The sequence below is a fragment of the Peromyscus eremicus genome, chromosome 9, assembly GCF_949786415.1.
Source record: "Peromyscus eremicus chromosome 9, PerEre_H2_v1, whole genome shotgun sequence".
In the NCBI taxonomy this organism is placed as follows: Eukaryota; Metazoa; Chordata; class Mammalia; order Rodentia; family Cricetidae; genus Peromyscus; species Peromyscus eremicus.
Window position 1 is genome coordinate 86,171,046 of NC_081425.1, and position 9,676 is coordinate 86,180,721.

General features: G+C 41.8%; 1 protein-coding gene across 1 annotated transcript in view; it reads left to right on the top strand.

The window, feature by feature from the left end:
• Cacna2d3 (calcium voltage-gated channel auxiliary subunit alpha2delta 3) overlaps positions 1 to 9,207 on the top strand; it is an 827,473-nt gene extending 818,266 nt beyond the window's left edge. The window contains exons 36-38 of the mRNA XM_059274534.1: positions 5,445 to 5,557; positions 6,185 to 6,267; positions 8,860 to 9,207. Of these exons, the coding sequence (XP_059130517.1) occupies positions 5,445 to 5,557; positions 6,185 to 6,267; positions 8,860 to 8,952 (289 nt within the window). The 3' untranslated portion in view covers positions 8,953 to 9,207. The remainder of the gene's footprint in view (positions 1 to 5,444; positions 5,558 to 6,184; positions 6,268 to 8,859) is intronic.
• Positions 9,208 to 9,676: the final 469 nt, after the last annotated feature.

Consider the following 9,676-nt stretch of genomic DNA (forward strand, 5'->3'; position numbering starts at 1 on the left):
GTCTGTTTTTTGTAGTGCATTTTCTGCATGCATGTGATTTCATCATAGTGGTCACTATCTTCTCATTGACAGTATTGAGATGGTCTGCTTCTGGGCATCTAAAAATTACCATTCTTCTGAGAATTCACATGTATGTGCAATGAAATATGATCATATCTGTCCCCATTCCCTCTTCCAACTTGATATCTTCTTCTTTAAGGAACAAAACAAAACACCAAGTCCAGTTAGTGCCACTCATGTGTTCATGGGTGTAGAGCCATCCAGTGGGCACAGGCAAACTACCAATGGCCACATCCCCAAAGAAGAATGATTCTCCTTCCCCAGCAGCCAGCAATTTCCAGTAGCTCCTCAGAGGTGGGGCTTATGCTGGAATGTGGGCTGCCTCGATCTTGTCCAGGGAGCCAAAGCTGCTGTGAGTTCATGAGTATGACAGCCCCGTCCTGTCCAGAGCACAGCATGTCACCACACTCTCCTTCCACATCTGGCTTTGACATTTTTTTTTTTTTGCCTTCTCTTTCATGGTGTTTCTCTCTCAGTTATGTTGAATAATTTTTAATTCCAAGCTTTAAACTTATTATTGGTTAATCTTCATGATTTCCATGTCTTCGGTGAATTTCTTATTTTTTCTTGGATTTTTTTCTCTTTTTTGTATTTGTCTCCATTCCCTTGCATTTCACTAAGTTTATTGGGAATCATAATTTTACATCCTCTCAGAAATTCAGCAATTTTCTTCAAGTTGGGATCCTTTGCTGGAGAATCATGGTTGTATATTTGTGGTGATGTCTGTACATCTTTCATAACATTGGCTTTCTTACCAATTTTATCAAGTAGCATCTTTGGGTTGGTGGTAGGAGAGATGAAAAGCATAGTGTGTGGTTCCTTCAGCCTCAGTTGATGTTTCCATGGTCTAGCTTAGCCTGCAGCAGTTTATAAAGGCAGTTGTTTTACTTTAGGCTGGACAAGGGCTTGTGGCAGTAACTGCCACATCTCAGTGGTGTGGGATCTGGAGAGGTTTGTTCTGTGGTCTCTCAGAGAAAGTTGCCATAGACCTGAGACATTCTTCGAGATTCAGAAGGAAAATATGAGAGATGATTGGGTCGGTGCTACCTCTAAACAAATTTCCAGGTCTTCAGAATGAGATGGGGGAATGAGCTCATATCGTGTTGGCATCTGTAGCACTGGTAATTGTAGACCACAGTTATGTGGTACAAGAGGGACCTTCCCCAGGCTCCATTAGGAGACAGCAGATGTTGGGACCAATACACCATTGCCTGCTTTAATGAAGCTACAGAAACCAGTGAGTACCCTGTGTAGATGAGCACAAGCAGAGACCTTCGCTAGTTTCTGTAGGGAAGGGGAGAATTTGGGCTCATAGCTATGACGACCATTCATCCTCAAGCTCGGCATGCTGAGTGGCAGCTGGTTTCCACCTATTGAGGTACACAGTGACTCAAGGCATCCGATAGGATCATGGTTCTTACCAACCCCTATGCTAAGATGGTGTCGGTGGTTATAGGGCAGATCCTTCTTGGTAGCAAAGCAGACTCTTTTCCACTAGCCCCACAAATTTGGAACTTATGTGTGCCATGGAATTCTCCTGCAGCTAGGACTCTGCACTGCTATAATCAGGGTGGCTGGCACTTGGCTTTTGCCAACATAGCTGACATGTGAATTGCCATGTTCTTTGCATTGCTTTTCCAACTCTCCATGAGCTTTAGGATCGCATATCTTCTCTGCTAATATTTAAACATTCTTTCTTTTGTTGCGCTAGACCTCAAGGCACCTCTGTGTTGCCATTTTGTTCTATGAAAAAAGAAATGTACCTAAAGAGAGAATACACATTCACCATCTCCAATTAATAGCAGGGGTTCGCTTTAGGGAAACTGTCACCTAAAACTGATAAATTAGATGTACACCACTGTGCCTTTGATATCAGCTCGGTCCTCAGAAAATCCTATAAATAAAAGCTCCCATAAGACCCATGGCTTTGCAAAAACCCTTTCCCTGGCAGCCATGTCACGGATTCCCACACCCTTGTCTGTGTACTATACCCCTCTTTCTCGCTTTGGAAATAGACATTCCTTTAGAATAAAACCTCCCTTTGTTTTTGCTAGTGTTCCGCTGGTCTTTTACAAAAATATGTCTCATTTTCCTCTTAAAGTCATTTTTTTTCCTTTCCTACTTTTAGTTATTGATCCTCAGTAATGTTTGAATTCTTGTAATGCACTTTTCAAGAATGGAGACAGAGCAAAATATAGTTGTAATGTTTTTATATTGTATAAAACAAAAAATGCCAGGGTATATAGATTATGAAGCCTATTTTGATGTTTTCTTAGAAATTAACTCTAATGAATATTACCCAATTTAACATAAACTTGAGATTATACATTTTATCAAAAAAGACTTGTATAGAGCTACTTCTACCACTGCATGCAGGGGGAAACCCACATTGCAAAGAAGCCCCAAAGCCCTTTGTGTGGCAACACCATTGAGCTACGAACCCTCTTTGCACTGGCCCACTTCCTCTCTTGGAATTGTATCCCTTCTTACTAGATTCTCTTGCTTCGCTTGCCATTGTCTATGTGTCTGTCCAGTTCTCTTTTCCATGACAGAAGAACCTGGAGCCACTACCAAGGTACCCACTAGGCCCCGATATCAGTACTATAAGAGAAAAACCATCTTGTTTGTTTACATAGATGAAAGTTACCCAGGTTTAGAGATGCAGTCCAGTAGGATGTATGTGAAGATGGGAACTACGTTTACCCATGAGTCAAAAGCACGTATCTATTTTAAGGATGCTATAGCTAGAACCAGATCTCAGGGCCCTCACATAAAACCCAAGCAAGGCCAGCTATTTCCTCCCCTATTCCTTCTCTACCAAAACCTTGTAGTTTGGTAAGCAAAGAATCTACTTTAGCACTATAAGACTGCTTCCCAATAATGTAAACATGAAGCTGATCATCCTTAAGTGTCCCCATTTTTCTGAATACCTGAAAGTTAAGGTGCCATCAGCATTAGAACTAAAGCCATTTGAAGTACCAAAACTGTTATTATTCCCCAAATAGTCCTCCTTCAGTGAATTCCTGGTTCCACAAAGGCTCCCTACTCTCTCAAACCCCCGATGGGCTGAGAGTCTTAATCAGTTTCTGTTCTGCTGCGGGAGTATTTTCACCTCCTCTGAGTTTACCCTGAAATTAGTTCCTCGCACTGTGGCTTGGGTTTATTTTACATATCTATGGAAGGTGGCAGAGTTTATGTGTGTCTTCCTGCATGATCCGATAGCATTCCTTCTGACCCAGGCATAAAGTTATTTGGGAAACTTAATAGCATAGTGTATACTGAGGAGCATCCCTTATACATCCACAAAATTCAGTTAGTTTCTTAGTTTCTTTCAAGCCAGAGGGAACAAGTATCCCCTTATCCTGGCATCTGTAGAATTATGTACTCATAATAATTCTATATTAGAAACAGGAAATTTTAATGATTGGGAGAAAGACAAACTAATCTACAAATACAGATAATGGAGGAGCCATATTAAAAGAAATCCAACTGAAAATAAACCTAAGTTCAAACAAATGTTTTGTAAGAGGACACCCAAACATAACAATCAACTCAGAATAAAGCAAAGGACTTGTCAGTCAAAAGCAGGATGTTGGCCTCAGAAAAGACTTCACCAATCTCCCCTTGAAGAGGAATCGTGTGCTGGGGTCAGGGACATGGACAGTTCACGCTGATGCATGGCAGCAATCCAGATTACTCACCTGGCAAAAGTGAGATGCTCTTAGGGGGTCGGTCCATGTAGGCACCCAAACTGTTGATATAAAATAATGTGCCTGCTCTAATAGAAATGAGAAGACAATTTCTTCTAAGCCAATTATGAATGACCATGGCCAAAAAACACATATTTGAGTCACCCTGAATGACATATTCCACCATGGAGGAAGTTACATCAACTTCTGAGGTCACTTAACTAAACAAAATAATAAGTAAATGCATTTCCCAAATACCTTAATGGGGGCATTAGGGAGGCAGGCTGTTTAACAAAGCAAGCTTTCTGATGTGATCTTGGCATTCTTAGCTTTGGTGTTGGTGGAGGTTAGGGCTCTTATGAGATTATTCCCGGAGAGTGTCTCTAATACTCACAAGAATGTTAAGATCAATGCAAAGTTAAGGAGAATAGTTATTAAAGGGACTAAGATGGACGCAGATCATTTTGTCTCTCATCTTACAGCACCCCAAATCTTTGCACACTCCCAAAGCTCTAGTCATCTGAGATCGAGTAGTCAGCAAGGTCTTTTAACATACAGGCAGCTTCCTCAGACCACTCCAGTTCAATGATGGTGACAGCATCAAGCTCACTACAATTGGACTGGTTGTACTGATGGATCCCAAAGGTTGGGGTTGCTATACAATCTTAGATCTGAACTTAACCTGGATTCTAGAACCTCCCCTGTGTCTAGAATCAATTTCACTGAAAACATCCTCCTCTCCTTTGGGTGAATCGAGAGCAAAGCAGTACAGGAATGTTTTGTTTTGTATGTTTTGTTTCTGTGCAGCACACAGCAGTCTTTGGGGAAAGGAGAAAAGATCCTCCTAAAGAAAATTAAATAGAGTATAAGATGATGTTTTTGGCCCTGGATGTTTTCTTACCAAACTAGAAGCCCATGCCAGAGAAACAGGAGGTAGCTTGCTTGAGTTTCACTGTGGGGGTCATCCTGAGATCTAATTCTAGAGAGTGAAATCAGATGTGAAGAAGGTACATTTTGAAAACTGACCTAACTTAGGCAATTCTGACTGGTTTCTCTATATGAAACCCCAGTCTCTCCAGATGAATGGTACTAACTTCAAGAGAATACAACTGTTGCTTTCTCATCCCAGCTGAGCATTTTTAATGGAAGCACCTCAATTTGAGGGAGGCAACTTCCTGGAAAAGTTATCTCTGAACCTGGTCCCATAAAATGTTATGGTTTGTTCCCACAGGGGAGAAGTATTCCTATACATCTTTTCATTTGAGAGATGGCGTGCTGGTTAATTTTAATTGTCGAGTGAACACAATCTAGGATCATCGGGGAAGAGAATCTCAATGCATGGTTGTCTGTGTCAAGTTGGCCAATTCATTTTGATTATGTTAATTGAGGTGGAATGATCTGCCCACTGTGGGAGACATTATTCCCTAGGCAAGGGATCCCAGACTCTACGAGGGTGGAGAAAATGAGTTGAGCATGAGAATATCTGGACTCACTGTTCCGTGTTCCTAATTCTGGATGCCATGTGACCAGCTGTGCTAAACCCCTAAACTGTTCCTTCCCCACAGTGATAACCTGAGCTGGAACTTTCTTCCTCCATTCCCTTGTCAGGGGATTTTATCAGAGCAACAGAGATGGAATGAAGGCAGATGGCAAACGCCCTCCCTCTCACTGTCCCGTTCTCTCCCGTTCCCACAGGTCCTTCGTCATCCAGCAAATCCCGAGTAGCAATCTGTTCATGGTGGTGGTGGACAGCAGCTGCCTCTGTGAGTCTGTAGCTCCTATCACCATGGCGCCCATTGAAATCAGGTATATCCTTTCTTCTGTGGGTCCAGCCGCTGCAGCTGCAACTGGTAACGGGGAAACAGCAGTAGGGACACGTGTCTCCCTCACGTGTCAAGGACACGTGAGGGAGACGGGTCAAGGACACGTGAGGGAGACGGGTCAAGGACACGTGAGGGAGACGTGTCACGGACACGTGAGGGAGACGGGTCAAGGACACGTGAGGGAGACGGGTCACGGACACGTGAGGGAGACGGGTCAAGGACACGTGAGGGAGACGTGTCACGGACACGTGAGGGAGACGTGTCAAGGACACGTGAGGGAGACGGGTCAAGGACACGTGAGGGAGACGGGTCAAGGACACGTGAGGGAGACGGGTCAAGGACACGTGAGGGAGACGTGTCAAGGACACGTGAGGGAGACGTGTCAAGGACACGTGAGGGAGACGGGTCAAGGACACGTGAGGGAGACGGGTCAAGGACACGTGAGGGAGACGGGTCAAGGACACGTGAGGGAGACGGGTCAAGGAGGGAAGGGTTACGTCCTTTCCCTGTGTGCGGAGAAAAGGGCTGAAGCTACTTTAGCACCAAGTTTTGACCCCTGAAATTCCAAGTGAGAGAAGCAATGGTCGGAACCATGCCTTAACTACAGTCAACATAATGAATCCCTGAAGTGCGAGCGGTTAAAGGCTCAGAAGATCAGGCGGCGTCCGGAATCCTGCCATGGCTTCCATCCTGAGGCAAGTCTGAGAACCGTTTCAATTTTCTTTTCGCATCAGATTCATGAGGAGTACCTCACAATGACCAAGAACAGCTGAAAACTTGACTCCTGAGAAAAGAATTCCTTTCAGAAAACTTAAAAAAAAGGAATACATGACATCTAATAGACCTGGGTACTTAGCCCATCTCCACCGAGTAATCTCTTTTTTTGGTGTCCCCATATATATTTTAAAATCTTTTTCTGGCTTTCTATGTGTTAGGATTTTTATGATGCACAAGGTGACTCTGACCATCATGATTTATTTATTTTAAATGGAAGATAAAGTTATTTCCATTAGCTTTTTATTTACAAGAAATCCACTTAAAGAAGAGCAGCAAACCTAGCCTTCACCTCCATCAGTGGCAACCATCTGGTACTAAGTGACAACCAGGGTTTGACACTTCCATGTGATATTGTCTTCTACAAACCTGTTGGCCCGCATCCATTGCTCTCCCGGGAGGTGTGTGAGCAGCAGGTTAGACATCCCTGCATCCCAACCCCTCAATTGTCACACCCATGGTGGTGAGTGTAGAATTAAGACCACTCCTGACAAAGGTGAGTTCACATACATTCTACAGTAGTGGAGGTGACAACATTTTAAAACAAGAAAAGTAAGTTCATAGATGAACTCTACTTCTACTCCTACCCAAAGCAGAAAGCTGGCCTGGACCCATAACTATAGAGAAATTGGACACCTACTGTTGAAAATGTCACCTCAGCTTTCTTCGTGTCTATGTACCTCCAAATAACACATCATTTTGATGTACTAGACTATCCAGGTCTTAAGGTGTTAAAAGTCAGTATACTACCTATAGTAAGTACTGTCAGTATTTTGACTATAATAAATTAGTTTATTAAGAATATTTGCATCTATAGTCAAAAGGGAAATCAAAAGCAACATGTTGCGTATATTATATATATGCTGAAAAAAACTTTTTAATATTTCAGTGGTAGCCAAATGTCACTATGAAAATATAAACAGTTTTAATTAAAACCAGGGAATAAGCTGGATGTGGTAGCTTCACCTATAACCCAGCACCTGGGAGGCCAAGGTAGGAAGAGAACAAGTTCAAGGCTAGACTTAAGTACAAAGTAAGACCCTATCTCCAAATGAACAGCTATCAAGAATTGTATACTTGGACAACTGAGTGATTAAAGTAAAAGTTACTAGAGTTAACACAAAAAGCTTCTTTGGTAACTGGATATAAGATAAACATAAAATCCTGTAATTTCTCTTTTTCTAGAATACTGAAATTGGGGTCAGTATAACCCAGAAAGTAATTGTATAAAGAAACAGTCAATTCAAAAAAAGAATATACGGATTAGTCTTACATGGTGAAGTAGTAGTCTTATGAATATTCTATGAATTGGTGAGATGCTTTATTGTCTAAGACTAGAAGCTGTGGAACTAAAACAGACCCATTCCAATAGCTTGGCCTACCTAGGAAAATGTAACAAAGTCAGTAGCAATGTTCAAGATGAATCAAATGATGTTTATAACTAGTAATAGGTCAAGGTTATTAAAGTAATACAAAGTGAAGAGACATCTAGGTCTAATTCAGAGGCACAAGAGGCTCAAGCTTTGTAGCCTTCTTCTTGGGGACCTTCCCGTAGCCAGAGGCACAGGTAAATGGCACTGGATGGGAGAGACCTGCATTTAGCAGCTTTTGGCAAAGTAAAGAACATAATAAGAAAATAGCCAAACAGAGTAGGAGAATAATAGAGTTGGCAACATTTCTAGATACATTTAAGAGAAAGGAACATGTAAAATTATTTTTCTGAAACAGGGTCTCTCTCCCCCAAAGAAAGAAAAAGACGATTTGAGAGAAAGTTTCTGAGCTGACTGTGTCCCTCGGCTCTGGTCCTTCATTCCCTTTCAAACTAAAACTGTTGGGTTTTTATAAGATCACAGAGGACACCTGCACTGATAGCCCTTTGCTACATCAGTGGTTCTCAAACTGTGGGTCAAAACTTCCTCAACAAACCTGTCTCCAAAATATTTACATGATGATTCATGATAATAGCAAAATTACAGTTATGAAGTAGCAATGAAAATAATTTTATGGTTGGGTGTCACCACAGCGTGAAGAACTGTATTAAAAGGTTGCAGCATTAGGAAGGGTGAAAACCACTATTCTACACAATTTTCAAAGCAGGCCTGGGAGATGTGGCTCAGTGGTTAAGAGCACATACTGCTCTTGCTGAGGACCCAAGTTTGGTTCCTGGCACCTACTTTAAGTGGCTCACAATTGCTTGTGACTCCAGTTGATATGATGCCCTCTTCTGGACTCTACAGGTACAGCACTCAGAGAGTCACGCCCCGGACACAAACATACTTAAAAACAAATAAATCTTTAGAAAAATAAAATAATTTTCAAAGAGTAATTTAGATAGTATGTGCATTAACAACCACAGTCAGGTATTTGGATCTCTAACTTGGTGGGATTTAGACAAACCTGTATCCTTCCATCACTGAGTCAGAAGATTCTAGAATTCTCATTTGCATGGAAATTGCAAAGCTTTTTGTCCTAGAACCCAGTTCTGCTCTAATCAGTCCCTGCTTTCCCCACAGGAGAATGCAAGGGAGTGTGGGGGTGCATCGAGTCTCCAGGCCCAGCTGGCCCTGCTGCTGCTCCCCCTGATTTTGAGTCTCTTCTCGAGGTGACACTGACTACTGAGATGTTCTTTTGGCATGCTATCAATCATGGATAAACTGTGAACCCAAATATGGTGCGACATAGAAGACATAAGCATAGGCCAGCCATCAGCATCTCCTGATTTTAAACTGTGCGTGATAGAAACTCTTACAGATACATTGACAAAAAGTTCTCTTTTTACTTTGCCAGTCATGCAAATGTGAGTTTGCCACATGATCACCCTTCATCAGAAATGGGGCTGTACTGGGTAGGCAGTGTCCCTTCTGCTTGGAAACCATGGAAACCAATTTAAAACTGTGTACTTTTTAAATAAAGTATATTAAAATCATAATCACTTTGTTTGAAATTTATCATTTTATGAGCTGAGAACACAGTCTAAAAAAGAAAAAAAAAAAATTCATGGTTGGAAAACGTCACCTATTCCAGGAACCAGTAAGGATGCTGTTGGCAGAGGATGTGCCCTCAAAGCAGACGCTAGACAAATAGTTAACAATCGTTTAGATGTTCCACTCAAGTCCTAAAAATATTTACAGAAGTAAATCAAACTATCGTCTACATTGTGGAGATTTCATTACATAGAACTTGGGTTTGTTGAATCCGACTTCAACAGAGGTCAGACTTTGGAGGAGAACACAAGTTCTCTTAATAGTCAAGCGCTAACTATTTAAGGGTAGAAATAAAGAAGTCATAAATCCCAGGAAATTCTTCTGAAAAGGCTTGGAGGAAATAAAG